Genomic DNA, 19,163 nt, shown 5'->3' with positions numbered 1-19,163 from the left:
ACGGCCCATTACTGCAGCGTGCCCATTCACACATTCAGACTCGCTGTTTGCATCAACAACTAGTACTCTAGCATATTAAAGGAACTCCTGCTTCATCAACATTCCTTTTATTATGTGTCTTGGCTAAAAGACATCTAAGGCCCTGTTTACACAGCAACACTCCCTGCATAAAACTCCAAACTTTTTTTACTGTTAGTGCCTTCCTTCCTTTTACATGGGAACGGCGTTCTTGAGGCCTGAAAATGCAAAAAAGTGAAAACAGGTCCCAGAGTGGAATTCTTTGAGAACGCCGCCCTTACTGTCGCTGTGTAAAGTGGTGAAACACAATTCAGGTGACGACACAGCCCCCCTTCACCATGGAAGACAATGATAGACACTATAGGAGCATTGAACTAGCCCAATACAGCCTTATGGCACAATGAATCGTATTGGCATTCGACAAACATGATAACGATTTGCTAAAAACACATAATCTGCGTTAAGTTCCCGCTACCAATGTCGCAACATATTAATCACTCTCGCATTAAATAATTGAAGATGACTCACGGCCAGATGCATTTCCTCAAGTCCCAATTGTGCTGCAAAGAAAACAGGTCTTTTTATGGGGCTCTACTGGGTTTTTATTCTGTAATCCAATCTGGAGCAGTTTTTTTGCCATTCGTGACTTCTGTGTCACTCTATCGCACGAAAATTTCATTTAAAGTTTAATCCTACAAAGCTAAATCAAGCCTGTTAGAAATAGACAGAGTAGAGGAAGCTAGGCGTTTTCACCATCAAAATAAAAGTAATTTATAACTGGGTAAATAAAAATCAGGGCCGTTGACTCACTACGTGTTAAAATGGACTTTTACTTGTCTGTGTTCTATATGTCTTCTGTGTATTTCGGATCACACACAAAAAACTCAACTTCTCAACAAGCATCAATACGGCTATTAGATCATTTAATTAAGATTATTGTGAAGGTTTTAACTAGGGATGGGCATTTCTAGCAAAAACACTATTCGAAATTCGCTGGCCAAAGTCGAATTTTAATCGAAATTCGAAAATAAAAATAAAAATGTAAAGAAAATTAAAAATGTATTTTTTTTCTTCTTTTTTTTGTGAGTGAAATATTGTCTCCCCTGATTCTAAGTCTACGGCTTTATTAATTAATAGAAAAAGCTTCTGCTGTGGATTTTTAGCTCAAACAAGCATTGCACCACTGAAGTAAAGAACATGTTACATGACATTGACATTTTCGAAAATAAAAAACAGTTTTGACAATCATGAGTGGTTCATTAAATATTTAGTAGGCTCAGGTCTGAGTGCCAAAGGGGTGCCAAAGTCACCCCCCCTCCCTCTTCATGGGATTTCATCCGCCATTCATTTTTCCATGAACCTTGCTTAAAATGCTTATAAAAATTGTTTTACTTGCTCAAACCAAGCGATTTGACTATACTTAGAATCAGGGGAGACAATGCAACATTTCACTCACATTCTTTTTTTTTTTTTTTTTTTTTTTTAACATTTCTTTCTTTTTTCCCCGAATTTCGACTTTCAATAATAAAAGTCGACCTTGATAATAAAAAAAAAATCGAAAAATTCGAAATTCGATGCCCATCCCTAGTTTTAACCAGAAGTTTCAATGTCATTCTGGCTCACTGGCTCAGTTTTTTGCGGCTTCAGTCTGTGCACGCAAATCGTTATCACAATTAAACGCTGTCTATAAACGCGAAATCAAACGTGAGAATGCAACGCCAGTTATGCAGAGACTGTTGTCGTTTAAACATGGCCTAAAGGTAGTCTTAGTCTGTGCGTGTCATTTACAGGACTTTTGTTTGTTTTGTTTTTCATCTGTAAGCTACATTTGTAGTATCAAATAGGATCTCCAAATGTTGGGTGGTACTTGTCAAAGAGGGTGGTAAAAAAAACAACTAACCACAGCCAGAATTTATTAGCTGGTGGTAATCTTCCGTGTTGTCAGCTGTAGTAGATACTACTTGTGTGCGTGTGTGTGTGTGTGTGTGTGTGTGTGTGTGTGTGTGTGTGTAGTCAGTGGTAAGTCCGGTTTGTTGCAAGCCCTTTTTTCTTTTCTTTTTTCTCCCTACTGGAGAAACAACTGTTCCCTTGTTTAATTGTTGTCACTATATATCTTAGGCTTGGGGCTTAGCTGTACTGTAAGGTCAAATGAAAGCAAGTCCAGAGATGATATATGGGAGGTGTTAATGGATATTTTGATGATTGATAATCTAAACAATGTTTTTTTTTTCCTTCTTCTTTTACACCTCAGCTTGTTAGTGTCGGGTCCCAGATGCCTTCCAGCGGTTATGGTGTTAGTTGCTTCCTGAGGTTTTGGTTTAATGGAACCTAGCTAGAGATTGTAGAGTCACGTTGCCTGTTGGAGTAATGACTCATAGCTGGGAATGATGATGTGAAACAGGCGGCGGCCTAGTGAAGAGGTTTCTTGGGAAATTACTATTTGGACTTCCTGATGAGTCTACTGTCGAGCGTCAGTGCTAGCAATATTTAGCCTAGCTTAAACTAGCTTCAGTCTAAATATCTCATATTTTAGGTAGCCACTAGTGAATTGATCATTATTATCAGTTCACACATCAGAGTTGTGAAAGGAAAACCCTCCTAGTCTCAAGAACGGAATCTATTTTACATTTATTTTCTCTAGGTTAGCTTGAGTTGCCTGTCCTTAGCCTCCAATGTGTTTGAACACTGCAGAGCGCACAGTGTTTTGTTTAAAGTATAGGCGGAGGCCAGGTGGGTGCTGCATAATCTTACACTGTCAACAACGGTGGTCAAATCATTGTTGTTATTGGCAGTGCCTGAAGACGGCAGACGGCCAACTGTGAGGTGTTACGCCTGACCTGTCATTTGCTGTTTCTTGTTACAAAGTTACATGGTTACAAATGAGCTACACAAATGGGAAAAGACACTTTTGTGTGTCATACTTGTTCGTGTTCTTATTATCAGCCATATATATACTTCTGTCCAAATGCCATTTGTTTTATCAAGCCAATCTATTAAAATGACAATGACAAACCTGCATTATTTAGTATAGACCATTTACTGACATATCATGCATCTGACAGTTTGCTTTATAGTGTTAATCCCGATATCCACTAGCATGGACCCTACTAAAATAAAGATGGCCTTAAATGGCTTTTTCAATTTCCTGTTACATCGTACTCAAAAAGACGCTAAGTGCCGAGTGGTTTGTTCAGCTACCGGCTTCTATTGCCTGTCACCATTTTGTGGTTATGGACTCAGTGGCTACATGTTGCAATTTGATAGCAGTAGGTTATTAATTAGGCCTAATTACACCTTCTGTGCTCTTCCCTCATGCTATTCCTGATTGAGCTGTGTATCCGTTCCTCCTCATGTGGAGTTGGTGTGTCCACTATACATGTACAGTCTAGCCATGGCGAATATAGACAAAAAGATAGACGATTCTGTTTGATTAGTTTGTTGGTTAGTATTCGGGTGATTTCAACTCCATCTACGAAAATCCTGAAATTGTCCATCAGCAGTTGGCATTAGGAAACAAATTGACACTGACCATCTGCACAAGGAGAAGTCTTGCAGCACAAGTAGGCTACTGTACAGTGTCTAGACGAGACTAAGCCTTTTGGAGGGTACCTTATCCACAGGTCATCACTGTGATCCCTTCAGTTTATGATGTATGGGCTTTCACTAAGGATGTTGACTGTACTGTTGTTACCCCAAGAACTGGGACACACAGGCAGGCGGTGCACCTGAAGACTCTGTTACATGAGAAAGATGTGAGAGGCATCAGATGAAAGTAGATGCCTACCAGACTGTAGCGTCTTTTGGGAATACCGTAGTTGGAAAGTCCCTTTGAGAGTCGGGATTGTCACAGCAGGGAAGTACATCGCAGCAGGAAAGGAAACAAAGGGGCTGGTTTTCATTTTGTATTATTTTCCATGATCATTTTTGAAGTATTAGCTAAATTCTTAAAGGTTCACCCAAAAATGAAAATTCAGTCATTATCTACTCGCCCCCATGCCAGTAGACGGTTGGAAGTTTTTTAGTCCAAAAAACCTTTGTGGAGTTTCCCAGGGAAACATAAGAGAGCATACTCCCAAACAACTGAAGTGAACTTCTCCTTTAGCTTGCAGACTGCCAGAGGTGGGGGTTTTTTTACGCGTTGTCTCCATTTTGAGATATTGTTTTTTTCCCCCAGCTTTCTTTGGCAAGTTTTCTAGCCGTTATAGACAAGAAGCTGTTCCCTATATTGTCTTTGCTTATATTTTTGGATGTTGACTTGTTCTTATGTCTCTCTGTTGTTAGCAACATGAACCGTGAGGACCGGAATGTGCTCCGAATGAAAGAAAGAGAAAGGCGAAATCAAGAAATCCAACAGGGAGGAGGAGGAGAGGCCTTTCCAGCAAATTCCCCTCTCTTTCCTGAACCCTACAAAGTTGTAAGTTTGCTGTGTTGACGTCACATTTTTCATACTTTTTGTTGAAACCGTGTTGGCATTTCTCTTAACATTTTCAACAACAGAATAATTGATCGTCGTGACAGGAAGAGATAAGCACATATCTATCTCACCCTTCTCAAACGTCGTTACCTTTAAACGTAGGTCAGCAGCTGCCGCTCAGCCATGCTGCTGCTTAGCGCCTGCTTTGTTAAACTGCTGCCTAAGAGGAATGTTTAGCTTTAGCCTTCCATAGCAAAGGTGGCACCCCTCTCTCTTTCAGGCTCTCTCTCTCTCTCTCTCTCTCTCTCTCTCTGCAGACTCAGCTTCCGCAGAGAGAAATGGCTCCATTGCTCCTGTTGCCTTGGATATTTGTGTTGATGCGAGACCTTGAGGCGCTTGATGTAACCGCAAGGACAAGAAAAGAAATGATCAATATGTAAACAAAAGAAAGTATCCACCTTATTTCTAGAGGCCATGATGCCTCTGGGTTTTTCTTCCGGTGTGATCCTCCCAGCCTTGTTGCTGACAGCTTGACACCCGTCTGGGCGAACGAAGCAAATCACTAATCAGGTCCAGCTTGGCAAACATCTCGTCGATAAATATCCCTTTAAGAGCGGAGTGCATTCATGGGTAATCGCCTGAGGTGGCTAATATTAGCCGCTAGTTAGTTATGTTACATGGCAGAAAAACGCCACTGAATGACCAAATTGATATAACTTTTAACCATTTCACGCAAAACCGTTTCCATACGGGACCCATCAGCGTTGGTTAGTTGTTTATAACGTGGCTGGCTATATTTCTAACATTCTATCTATCTATCTCTGCATACTGAAAATACTGGGAGGCGGGCCATAGCGTCTCTGTCGATGATTTGATTAGACAGTTCTGGGCACTGGCGTTGGCGTTGGCCAATCCTGGCGTGTTCCACCCCCAAATTGATTGTGTTCTGGCGCAAAGCGAGTGGCTTCCAGGACGAACAGGCTCTCTGACTCGCGCGCCACTAACGTTATTTTAGAGCAGCGCAGTAAATACAATATTCCTGGAACGCGAGTTTAACGAAACAGTTACACGTCCTCTGCATTCTACATCAAATAAAGACATTACTGTTTGTTTTATTTAGTATGTTACATACTTATTGGCCAAGTTATGTTCAATTCAGCCAGGGTACAAGGGAGTGTAGGCGGCCATCTTTTCAAATCAAGTAGAATACCGTTTTAGGAAATGGCAAGCTGCAACAATAAGTCACGTTAAACCGGACCTTGTACCCACAATTATTTGTACAGCGGGGCATTCAAAAATAAGGTGGATAGTGAAAGACTAAATGAAAAAGGATCAAAAGCAACAGATGTACTGGGAGCCAAATCAATAGAAATCACTGTGCTGCATTATCTTTCACAAGAACTCCACAGGTCTCTACTCTGACGTCTTTGCTGTTTAGCGTTTTTATAGCTTTTCTGATAAGACTGGGCAGACTTTGCACCACATTATATCACATCTTAGAGTAAAGGATGAGTGCTGCTTTATAGGGTAGATCCTTTGTTCTGCCCTTGTCTCCCTGTAGCCAATCCCACTTCTCAACAAGGAGATATAGGATTTATTATCCCCTAGAGGTTAGGGATGTAACGATAACCGGTTTGAATGATAACCGTGGTAAAATTCCTTACGATAACCGTACCGTTTCAAATTTTCATTATCATTAGAACTAGGGCTGCACGATATATCGTTTACACATCGTCATCGCGATGTGCGCATGCGCAATAGTCTCATCGCAGGGCGTGCGATGTTAACACATTGAGTGCCAGCGACGCCATATGGCGTCATTAGAAATTTACCGTAGGCTGCCAGCGACGCCAAATGGCGTCAGTAACTCGAAATTGTTTTTTTGACGGGGGGGGGTGTCGATCTATGCCTCTTACATCGCCTCTTACAATATGATAGCTATTGAATGTGTCTAACCTATTTTACAGAACCCTTAGGTGGCGACAGCGCACTCCAGATGAGAGAAAGTGGAGTAAAACCATAGAGTAAAACACACAGAAGAAGTCGTTTGGGAAGAGGAAATCGCATCGCATCCGTCCGTATGCAGCTGCTTCATTGAAGCATAACGTAGCTGTGCCCCTGCGGCAGCCAATCTGCTGTCACAATTGAGCACCTCGTGTCCGCTGCATTCGCTGCATTCGCATGATCAGCCGTGGAGTTCTCAACTGGAAGCATGGTGACATACACGCGGGTGTAAAAAAGCTGGACTAGCGGACTTTTCACTGCTGAGCAGCACACGCAGAGCAAATGCACTCAGCAGAGCCGAACAGAGCAGAGAGATACTCCTCCCACAACGGGGGGGGGGAGGAGGAGGGGGGGAGGTGGGGCACGCAGGACACTACAGCATACAACAGACCCAGGCAGCTGCAGCATTACATCAGAAAATATTAGCAATGAGTCAATGATGTGCTTGAAATGCTTCCTTTCACAAAAGGGTCATTATCTCAGCTCGTAGAAAAAAAGGGCTGTTTTCGGTCTAATCAAGCTATCTTCTCCGGCTCATAACTAAAGAACGGAAAATGGGATCAATAAACTTTTTTTTGCGGGTGATAGAAGAGAGTCTCATCGTTATTTGTGCGTGTTCAGTGTTTACATAGTAATTATTAAAGAAATTATATGACTGTTTTAAAATGCATTGCGGCCTATGTGGCACAGTACAGCACCTTTTGCCCAAGGGCCGTGGCACTCAAAGTGTTAAAAGTAAATTAACTCGTCATTTTGCTTGATAAACTCTCACTTTAGGGGTAGCCTACTGAGTGAAATGCAGTCTCTCTCAAAGGTGAGAGATGCCCTACTACTGTACTCACTCATTTAGTGCTTAGCTTCAACACAACAAAATGGACAGAGAGCTAAATTGAATTATTCTTTGCTTATGTTGCGTTGCTGACAGTAGCCCGTCGGATGTAAACGATGTGATTGCGGAGGCGGATGTGTCCACAGGTTGCAGCGCACTAGCATACAGCAGGCTGGCTGCTGTAACTCAAACATGTCTGTGGAGTGGAGATATTTACTCTTGAAACACCAACAAGCAAGACAGCAACATAATATAATGACACGAAGGCTAAAGTGATTATTACTGAGAAGTTGTCCGTGTATCACCGCAGCTCTCTCTCCCCCTCAGACTCTGATGATGCCAGGTCCTACACATCGGGAGCGTTTTTTTCGTGCGATTAATTCGCACATCAATAATATTTTCCGAACCTATATCAGTCAATGCAACCGTGCATACCAACGGCGAAGTTTCGCCGAGCGTTATTGCGGTGTTTATTTTTTCGAACCACGGTCGATTTTTCAGTAGTTCGCTTCCGACGTGTACACATCTGTGGCTGTGATTGACAGGTGGGTCAAAACTCGCATCGCAATTTCGTGCCGTATATTCGCTCTTGATGTGTAAGGACCTGGGTTGAGTTAATCATACATAGCGACTCATTTACACAAAACATTTCAGTGAAAATAAAAAGACAAGAGACATATCTTGGCAATTAAATGTATATTTATTACTTTTCACGAATGAATTGTTTGTCACCAGTGCTGCTACATGTGAATCGTCATCTCTGTCTGTACTGCGGTGCGCTCCAAAACCGGAACTCCAGAGATGCGGAGTGTACCACTTGGTAGTTTCTGGAGGGGGTTTCCGGGGGGTCAGACCAAGTGTGTAACGTGGCAGGGGTGTTTCATTGTTGATTTATTGAAACGGTAGATTCTGGCACTCAATATTAGGGGTGGGCAATATATCAATTGTATATCAATATTGTGATATGAGACTATATGGTCTTAGATGTTGGATATGGTAAAATATGGTGATGATACGGCATACATGTTGTCTTTCCCTGGCTTTAAAAGCTGCAGTACACTAAGTGAAATGTAGGCTAGTGACATTTTTAAAGTAGAATGTCATAACTCACTCACTTTTTCATGTATGTAAGTCATGGAAATCCATTGGTCAAAATGTGTATGAACCCTGATAGATGGTGCTCTGAGGCCTACCAGTAGGCCACAGCCCAGTGGTTGAGAAACATTAAAATACATAATTTCCCCTCCAATATCAGATGGACTCCTCTACAAAATCACCCAAATCAATCTAGAAATATTATTTTCTTTAAAATAGAGCTATTCTGGTAATCTGGTGAAAATCTCTATTTTTTCATATCGCAATATATATCGCAGGGGTGGGGAATATCGCAATGTCAGTTTTTTCCAATATCGTGCAGCCCTAATTAGAACCGTGGTACCGTCGCGATTACAGTGGTACTGTGATTACAGTGCTTTGAAAAACATGGTAAATACTGTCCATCAACATCAACCAAAGTTGGCAACCGTCTCTCAGATGCAGACGCGCCGCATTGGAGGAATGATTTCAGTGAGTGTTTCAGTGCTTTTTGCGTCTGAGTTTTCAATATAAAACTTGGTGAAATGATTTCAGTCCAAATGACTGACCCCCTTATGTGATGCTTGACGTCATCCATATACAGCCCTGCAGTTAGAAAAGCCTGCTAGCTGTTGCTTCCACAAAATAATGAACAGTCTTTGTTGACACGACACTACCTGTCTTTGGTTACCCGTCTTAGAACAACTGTAGACAGTAAACATTAGAACTTGCCAGCTTCCCCTCCCTCCTTCTGTCTAGTCTTCCATTACTAGCTTGCACACAGACCTACATAGATGTAGGCCAGCCTCACAGTGTCACTGTAAAGAGGATACATAGATGTAGGCCAGCCTCACAGTGTCACTGTAAAGAGGAGACATAGATGTAGGCCAGCCTCACAGTGTCACTGTAAAGAGGAGACATAGATGTAGGCCAGCCTCACAGTGTCACTGTAAAGAGGAGACATAGATGTGGGCCAGCCTCACAGTGTCACTGTAAAGAGGAGACATAGATGTAGGCCAGCCTCACAGTGTCACTATAAAGAGGAGACATAGATGTAGGCCAGCCTCACAGTGTCACTGTAAAGAGGATACATAGATGTAGGCCAGCCTCACAGTGTCACTATAAAGAGGAGACATAGATGTAGGCCAGCCTCACAGTGTCACTATAAAGAGGAGACATAGATGTAGGCCAGCCTCACAGTGTCACTGTAAAGAGGAGACATAGATGTAGGCCAGCCTCACAGTGTCACTATAAAGAGGAGACATAGATGTAGGCCAGCCTCACAGTGTCACTGTAAAGAGGAGACATAGATGTAGGCCAGCCTCACAGTGTCACTATAAAGAGGATACATAGATGTAGGCCAGCCTCACAGTGTCACTGTAAAGAGGAGACATAGATGTAGGCCAGCCTCACAGTGTCACTATAAAGAGGAGACATAGATGTAGGCCAGCCTCACAGTGTCACTATAAAGAGGAGACATAGATGTAGGCCAGCCTCACAGTGTCACTGTAAAGAGGATACATAGATGTAGGCCAGCCTCACAGTGTCACTATAAAGAGGAGACATAGATGTAGGCCAGCCTCACAGTGTCACTATAAAGAGGAGACATAGATGTAGGCCAGCCTCACAGTGTCACTATAAAGAGGATACATAGATGTGGGCCAGCCTCACAGTGTCACTATAAAGAGGAGACATAGATGTAGGCCAGCCTCACAGTGTCACTATAAAGAGGAGACATAGATGTAGGCCAGCCTCACAGTGTCACTGTAAAGAGGATACATAGATGTAGGCCAGCCTCACAGTGTCACTATAAAGAGGAGACATAGATGTAGGCCAGCCTCACAGTGTCACTATAAAGAGGAGACATAGATGTAGGCCAGCCTCACAGTGTCACTATAAAGAGGATACATAGATGTGGGCCAGCCTCACAGTGTCACTATAAAGAGGAGACATAGATGTAGGCCAGCCTCACAGTGTCACTATAAAGAGGAGACATAGATGTAGGCCAGCCTCACAGTGTCACTGTAAAGAGGATACATAGATGTGGGCCAGCCTCACAGTGTCACTATAAAGAGGATACATAGATGTAGGCCAGCCTCACAGTGTCACTATAAAGAGGAGACATAGATGTAGGCCAGCCTCACAGTGTCACTGTAAAGAGGAGACATAGATGTAGGCCAGCCTCACAGTGTCACTATAAAGAGGATACATAGATGTAGGCCAGCCTCACAGTGTCACTGTAAAGAGGAGACATAGATGTAGGCCAGCCTCACAGTGTCACTGTAAAGAGGAGACATAGATGTAGGCCAGCCTCACAGTGTCACTGTAAAGAGGATACATAGATGTAGGCCAGCCTCACAGTGTCACTGTAAAGAGGAGATGTAGATGTAGGCCAGCCTCACAGTGTCACTATAAAGAGGATACATAGATGTAGGCCAGCCTCACAGTGTCACTGTAAAGAGGAGATGTAGATGTAGGCCAGCCTCACAGTGTCACTGTAAAGAGGAGACATAGATGTAGGCCAGCCTCACAGTGTCACTGTAAAGAGGATACATAGATGTAGGCCAGCCTCACAGTGTCACTGTAAAGAGGAGATGTAGATGTAGGCCAGCCTCACAGTGTCACTGTAAAGAGGAGACATAGATGTAGGCCAGCCTCACAGTGTCACTGTAAAGAGGATACATAGATGTAGGCCAGCCTCACAGTGTCACTGTAAAGAGGATACATAGATGTAGGCCAGCCTCACAGTGTCACTGTAAAGAGGATACATAGATGTAGGCCAGCCTCACAGTGTCACTGTAAAGAGGAGACATAGATGTAGGCCAGCCTCACAGTGTCACTATAAAGAGGATACATAGATGTAGGCCAGCCTCACAGTGTCACTGTAAAGAGGAGACATAGATGTAGGCCAGCCTCACAGTGTCACTATAAAGAGGATACATAGATGTAGGCCAGCCTCACAGTGTCACTGTAAAGAGGAGACATAGATGTAGGCCAGCCTCACAGTGTCACTGTAAAGAGGAGACATAGATGTAGGCCAGCCTCACAGTGTCACTGTAAAGAGGATACATAGATGTAGGCCAGCCTCACAGTGTCACTGTAAAGAGGATACATAGATGTGGGCCAGCCTCACAGTGTCACTATAAAGAGGATACATAGATGTAGGCCAGCCTCACAGTGTCACTATAAAGAGGAGACATAGATGTAGGCCAGCCTCACAGTGTCACTGTAAAGAGGAGATGTAGATGTAGGCCAGCCTCACAGTGTCACTATAAAGAGGATACATAGATGTAGGCCAGCCTCACAGTGTCACTGTAAAGAGGAGATGTAGATGTAGGCCAGCCTCACAGTGTCACTGTAAAGAGGAGACATAGATGTAGGCCAGCCTCACAGTGTCACTGTAAAGAGGAGATGTAGATGTGGGCCAGCCTCACAGTGTCACTGTAGAGAGGAGATGTAGATGTAGGCCAGCCTCACAGTGTCACTGTAAAGAGGATACATAGATGTAGGCCAGCCTCACAGTGTCACTGTAAAGAGGAGATGTAGATGTAGGCCAGCCTCACAGTGTCACTGTAAAGAGGAGATGTAGATGTAGGCCAGCCTCACAGTGTCACTGTAAAGAGGAGATGTACTGTAGATGTAGGCCAGCCTCACAGTGTCACTATAAAGAGGAGATGTAGATGTAGGCCAGCCTCACAGTGTCACTATAAAGAGGAGATGTAGATGTAGGCCAGCCTCACAGTGTCACTGTAAAGAGGATACATAGATGTAGGCCAGCCTCACAGTGTCACTATAAAGAGGAGACATAGATGTAGGCCAGCCTCACAGTGTCACTATAAAGAGGAGATGTAGATGTAGGCCAGCCTCACAGTGTCACTGTAAAGAGGAGATGTAGATGTAGGCCAGCCTCACAGTGTCACTATAAAGAGGAGATGTAGATGTAGGCCAGCCTCACAGTGTCACTGTAAAGAGGAGATGTAGATGTAGGCCAGCCTCACAGTGTCACTATAAAGAGGAGATGTAGATGTAGGCCAGCCTCACAGTGTCACTGTAGAGAGGATTTGGTGTAATCTTTGCCACTAAGCAGATTTGAGCAGCGTTAAGTGTCTGCTCTCATGAGCTCTCATCATGTGGAATGTGTCCTGGCAGGTTGGGAGGAGAATGGGAGCAGAGGTGAGTGTTGAGTGCTGGCCCGTGTGTTTTGGCCCACAACAAAGTGAAAGGTAAAAAGCAGAGTTTTGGAGAAGGAGAACTTCTTGCAAAGGCCACAAGTGTGTGTGTGTTAACTGTGTGTGTTAACTGTGTGTGTTAACTGTGTGTGTGTGTGTGTGTGTGTGTGTGTGTGTGTGTCTGTGTGTGTGTGTTTTATCGCAGCAAAGAATCAATGTTTTGTTCCTCGGTCTTCAAAAATGTCATCTTATGTGCGTCTGGATAGTGTAGAGGTAAAAGAACTCGCCTACTACCCGCAGTGACCCGGGTTCAAGCGACCGCCCGGTAGCGGATTGGTCAGATCTTCCTACTGACATAATCGACCGTGTGTCTGCGGGTGGGAAGACGATGGGAGTATGAGTCCTGGTTGCTGCATCAGCGCCGCGCCTCTGGTCGGTCGGGGGGGTGTCTGTTTGGGGAGGAGGAGAACTATAGCGTGATCCTCCCACAGTGAAACTCCTCCCACGTGCTATATCCTGTCAGTGAAACTCCTCCCACGTGCTATATGCTGTCAGTGAAGCTCCTCCCTGGCAGGTGAAAAGAAGCAGCTGGCGACTGCACGTGTATCGGAGGAGGAAGCACAATTGGGGAGAAAATTGGGGTGGGAGGAGTCATCTTATTGCTTCTGACAGGCTAATAGATTTGAGAGAGAAAAAGACATGCTGTGTTGTAATAAAGAAAATAGTCCAAACAAAAACATTTGAAGTGACTGTCTTTTCTATACGTGCATCGTCGCACGGCTTGAGCTAGTTTCCACACTCTTACGTAAGTTACAGTTGGACCTTTTTTCTGTCATGCCCCAGAAAATGGAAGATTACTGTGTTCTACATTAAAGGCCATGTGTGTGTGCAGACACACACAGCTGTAGCTGTAGCTGTGTGCACACATGTAGCCCAGCAGAGCTGTAACATTTTTACAGTGCAGGATTCACACAGATGCACCTCAGCTGCACAGGATGAAGAAGACAAATGTGTCTGTTGAAAGTATGAAAGTTCATTTGTATTCCATTCGACAACTGACACTCAAAACAGCACACATTGTTTATGCATGTACTATAGGGGCGTAACAATACGTGCATTGGTATGGAGCCGTTTAGGTACGAGGCTTCAGGTTCAGTATGCATTGCAAACCCGACAGATCTTTCACTACTGAACAGTGCAAGTCTTCTACAAGGATGTCATGGTCAACTGAGACGAAAAAGACGATAGGTGTAAAAAAAAAAAAAAGCATTGTCGTAAATTGAAATAATTTTTTTTACTACACGGTGAAAATAATAAAATAAGTAAGTAAAATAAATAAAAATGCATAAAAAAATCAAGGATATTTTTCGTTATACCCCTAATATACTATGAAGTGAAACGAAGACCCCATACCCCATCGTCTCCCCTCCCTGCTAACCACAATGGGGTGACACACTACACTTCAGTGCCCATCTACACACATGTGGGTTGAGCATGTTCTGGCCAAGCTAGTTACATTTCCTGTTACAGATAACGGCTTGTGTTTCCTCGCCCCCTCGGTGTGAATCTGTCAAACAGAGTAGGGGTCTCAGGCCCCACGTGTAACTGGATATTCTCCACAGACTGCGGTTTACCTCCTGTCATGGACTGCTAGCTTGCAGGGCAGCCAGAACCTGCTGCCTCAAACTGATTGATTAACCTCTGTTAGTGGAACTATGGAAAGACCCTTATCTCCTCTCACACATGGGTGGGGACTGTCCTGGACTGTCCTGGACTGTCCTGGACTGTCCTGGACTGTCCTGGACTGTCCTGGGCCAAGTTTGAACGAGCCATTCTCTGTGATCGGCTGATTAGTCCAATTTCTATGTTCAATAGACTGTTTATAAAACTTGTGACACAAGGGATAAAGAGATAATCTGCTACTTGTATCCAATATTTTGTTTAATATAATGGCCATTTGAGTGCTCGTTTTGTTTGTTCTCTATAGAAGGAATAATACATTTTCTCTCGATCTTTCATGCATGTTTTTGATGGAAAGCAAATGAACGCGTGTTGAACCTTTGCTCACAGTGACCCTCTGTTTCCTCCTTTCCCTCTGTGAATCCCCCTCTTTCTCATTCACTTTCTCTCCTTCCACCAATTCACCTCTTTCTGTCTCTTCCCTATGTTCTGCTCCACCTCTCCCGTTATCCGCTTCTTCTCTCCAGTCCAGCAAGGAAGATAAACTGTCCAGCCGTATTCAGAGCATGCTCGGAAATTACGACGAGATGAAAGAGCCGATTGGAGGAGACACCATTCCAAAGCTCGGCGGTAAACCTTCTAGCAGCTCCTCGTCCTCTGAGGAGAAGTCAGGCCAGTCGTTGTTCGGCGGGGACCAGCGCGGCGGCGGCGGCGGCAGCAGCCAGAGCAGTAAGTGGACGCCCGTGGGCCCCGCGACCACCTCCTCCTCCTCATCCCAGTCCCAGAAACGTTCAGGCCTCCAGGGCGGCCACGGCAGCCAGAGGGGCAACGGAGGCAGCGGTAGCGGCGGCAGCAGCAGTAGCCAAAGACACGGAGGAGAGGCGCGGGAGAAGAAGTCGAGTAAACACAGCGGCGGCTCCGAGCACTCAAAGTCCCACACCTCCAGCCCGGCCAAAGGCTCTCTGAGCTCAACCTCCCGGGGCTCATTGTCCGCCGAGCAGCATCACGGCAAGGAGCAGCGCTACCGCTCCAAGTCCCCCCGAGACAGAGAGGCCAACTGGGACTCGCCCTCGCGGGTTCACACCTCCTTCCCCAGCGGACAGCACTCCAGCCAGGCCTTCCCCCCGTCTCTCATGTCGAAGCCCGGCTCCATGCTGCAGAAGCCCACCGCCTATGTGCGGCCTATGGACGGCCAGGAAACGGCGGAGCCCAAGAGCTCACAAGCAGAAAGCTACAGCGGACAGTCGCACAGCAGCACCATGGGAGAGATGAAGGCCAACGGCAAGGCTTCACTCTCCAAGCTCAAGATGCCCTCGCAGCCTGTGGAGGTAAGATGCCCTCGCAGCCTGTGGAGGTGAGGCTTGATTTGCACAGCTTCCTTTGCTGCCATTTCTCTCTTGTTTTTATTTGACTCTGAGCCGATCCACTTGAGTACACTCCTCACATAAAGGGGAGGAGCCCAAGGAGGTCAGAGTGTGTTTATCGCATGCTTTTTATATGAATGTAGGAGGCCAGAGTGTTTATCCAAAGCTTTTGATAGAGATGTAGGGGAGTGGAGGGTGCAGGTGTAGTGGAGCAGGGTGTGATGTGTCAAACGTCCTGAGGATGAGCTTTATGATATCTTTACTCTGTTAAATTCCCTCGCAGCTGTGAACTGGTGCACACACTGTGAACTGGCAGTCCCATAAAGAATGACTCATGGTACTGAAAATGGAAGTCACCATTCAAACAACACAGAGTTCCACGAAGTGCTTTACAAACATGAAGCAAAATAAAAACACAACAGCATTTAAATTGGGAATTAAAAAAAGCATTGGATACAAAATACAATAAAGTATTGGGAAGGACTAAAATAAAAGATGGTTTCAAAGTGTAGTAAATAATATCTACTACACTTTGAAACCATATTTATTTGATTTCATATGTCATATCATACGTGTTAAGCGTGATGTTTCTGTCTTCAGGGCTCTGGGGACGCCAACTGTGTCGATGAGATTCTAAAGGTATGTTCATCATTTTCTTTGATTTAAAAACTCCCTCTATCCGGTCAGCAGTTCTTCGTGAACATTCAGGGAAACATTGCTCCTTTTAGTCACTGAAGGAAATAATTTTTCATGACTACTCATTCCCCCCCCTCCCCCCCCTTTCAGGAAATGACTCAGTCGTGGCCCCCTCCCTTGACAGCCATCCACACCCCCTGCAAGACGGAGCCCCCCAAGTTTACATTCCTCACTAAGGTCAGCATTCCAGTAGTCTGCAGTAACTATGTTTTACAGTTTATTTCATTAGCCATAATCAATTAATAAGCCTTAATTACTTTTCTTATGTGAGCGGACCTCACGTAAACACATAACCCGGCAGCAGAGAAACCTTTTTGGTAGCAGTCCATTCAAAGTGAATGTGATTTTTATTGTCCAGAAATATTTAACCTCATGGACAGTTCAGGTCCTGTTTTGGTTTCCATTCAACGCTTGCATGTGAAACGATGAACAAAGGATCAGTTTTGGAGCGGAGTTATGATTGTGTTATCGTTATAAGATTTGGAAAGTCAAATTATGTGGCAAAGTAGTTTGAAAATATAAGAGAGTTCATGAAGATAATTGAACGTTCTTTTCTTTTAGGACTCTCACTCAGGTTATCAAAGTGGGCACAGTGAGTATCTCACATGCATTTCACGCTCCGCAGTATCAACGAGAATATATCAGGAGAATGATATGTTGGTGTTAATGCTCACGTGTCTTGTTTCTGTTTATTTAGAGAGATGCACCTCTTCCAAGAGCTCCAGCAGCCATCAATCGAAGGCCTGCGATGACCAGCCCAAGTAAGTGCTTCGTCCCGTCAAGTCCGAGGCCTGTGTATTTAGTATTCCCAGTGCTGATTTACACCAGGGGCGTCTCAACCTTTTGTAACTTAAGGCCCACCTCTGATTGTAAAAAAAACCACCTTTCACAAATAAATGGGGGGAGAGAGATGGGGGCCAAAAAAGGTGCTGTATGTGTGTTATGCCACTGTCAGCTACGTGGTGAGTGGTGATATTCAAACATAAGTGGTCTTTGAAATTGTGCATTTTATTTAGATGCTTTTTGAATTTATATTTAGGTACCACAGTAGGCTTGCCGCGATTTTAGGTGTTACACGGTGTTGGGGGATACACCGATTACATAACGTGCCCACCAGTAACACCTTTTGTTTTTATGGAGGGAGAATTGAAAGGAAAACTCCACAGTTTCAGCATGCGCCGGTGTAAATTACAAGCGCTCCCTCTGGGCTGCAGTGTGGCCCCGCTGTTCTGGTTAGACCAGCAACTAACGTTAGTTAACGCTATACATCTTATGAACACAAATGATGCCCTCCTCATACACATGTAGGTAAGACCCTTAGCTAAGCCTGCATGCGTGTGCATTCTGTTGTCACTGCGGGCCATCTCTGGAAATGTGCCTTTTTTTCCACAGCGAAAAGTCGATGCTAACTTAGCATCAATGCTAACGGGAGGGAGGACTTACCAGCATTCAGTCATTGCCTGCTTACTGCTGCTTGCTGGTATTGTTAATCCCATGTCAGAAAAAGTCTCCAGGTGTGTCGCTAACGTTAGTTTCTTTTGAGAAAGATTGTCTCCACGGGCGTCTGAAAAGTTGTCTCGAGTCAAATGCAGCCATGAGTTGTGATGCAGCCAGTGTTGTATGACTGTGAGCGTCCATGCTAACGTTAGTACTTTAAACAGCAGCAGCGTGCGTCTTGTCTCTATGAACCTACAGAATGGACGGTTAAAGCATAGACTCTTGCTTACTTTAAAACTTGTATTATCAACATACATATAACGTAACGTTCGCTCTAGTCTAGCTGCTATGGATAACCGACTGGTGTCTCACTGTTATTGTTCCCGGGAACAACATGCACTAGTAGGAACTAACATTCCCGGTGTAACCGGTAATACCGGTGAGGTCACGTGCTTATTATTCGGTGTGAAAATGTTCACACCGTGGCATCCCTATACCACAGTGTGCAGAAATAGGGAAAGAAAAAAAGGCGAGAATAACATTTTCACTCCATGCAGAACGCTATGTCTTTAGGACCCTGGGGCTCTTAAACCCTATGTAGCTGACATGTCAGACATGGCTGTAAAGCTGAGACTCTTGCTGTTCTAATGAACCAAATTTCATTCAGATATGTTAATGTGAGAGGTCAAGGGACCTGTTCGAAAATACTGGTGTGCCCACACATGGGCCGCGAGCCAGTCGTTCAGAAACTGCCACACTTACACTATTGTGATAAAATGCAAATAACTGAGATTTAATTATGGTTAATTGCTGTGTTTCAGTATGCTGGAGGATGATTTGAAGCTAAGCAGCAGCGAAGACAGTGATGGAGAACAGGACTCGGCCAAGAATGCCTCCAGGAACACATCAGCAAGGTACAAATGGTGTAATCATTACTGATTAGAGCACATGGCATAGAAAATGTATTTGGCACCTCCAATACATATCACATATCCAGCTTAGCAGTGCTGGTTAGATATTTCCACTCCTGTCATTTATTTAACTTCATCTTGAAATATGGATAGTGAAGTTTATGATGTACGCATTTTGAAAAGTTTGTAAATTGCTCAAAGTATGGAGCCATTTAGAAAAATATCCTGTTATATGTTATTGTGAAGAATAATTCTCAGCTATAGAGTAATAAGGCCTAGATGAATGGTGTTGCCCAGCAAATATCAGCATGCATCATATAGAACAGTGCAGGTGGGCCGCGAGTTGTCTGCCAACACTCCCGATTTTTGTGGGCAATCAAATGGCTGTAACTTTATATAACTGGGTCAATTCTAAAGCTACAGTGGAGATCCTGTTATCAGAGGAAACTAGAAGACCTAAAGCATCCATTGGTATCAAGCAGCATATGCTAGCTTGTCGAGAAGGGGGGTAAATAACGCTCCACATGTAGGTTAAATTTGGGCGCGGGGAAACTATTTCAAAGGGGT

The 19,163-nt window shown here is 44.2% G+C and overlaps 1 protein-coding gene across 2 annotated transcripts in view; it reads left to right on the top strand.

The window, feature by feature from the left end:
• The window catches only part of aff4 (AF4/FMR2 family, member 4), an 82,467-nt gene that overhangs the window by 21,841 nt on the left and 41,463 nt on the right, over positions 1–19,163 (top strand). For both annotated transcript variants that reach the window (XM_083646906.1, XM_083646905.1), the window contains exons 2-8: positions 4,300–4,432; positions 14,716–15,516; positions 16,153–16,191; positions 16,339–16,425; positions 16,810–16,840; positions 16,946–17,009; positions 18,507–18,599. In XM_083646906.1, coding sequence (XP_083503032.1) covers positions 4,304–4,432; positions 14,716–15,516; positions 16,153–16,191; positions 16,339–16,425; positions 16,810–16,840; positions 16,946–17,009; positions 18,507–18,599 — 1,244 coding nt within the window. In that variant the 5' untranslated portion in view covers positions 4,300–4,303. The remainder of the gene's footprint in view (positions 1–4,299; positions 4,433–14,715; positions 15,517–16,152; positions 16,192–16,338; positions 16,426–16,809; positions 16,841–16,945; positions 17,010–18,506; positions 18,600–19,163) is intronic.

The sequence above is a fragment of the Poromitra crassiceps genome, assembly GCF_964638095.1.
Source record: "Poromitra crassiceps genome assembly, chromosome: 1".
Taxonomy (NCBI): domain Eukaryota; kingdom Metazoa; phylum Chordata; class Actinopteri; order Beryciformes; family Melamphaidae; genus Poromitra; species Poromitra crassiceps.
This window is presented reverse-complemented; position numbering and strand designations above follow the sequence as displayed.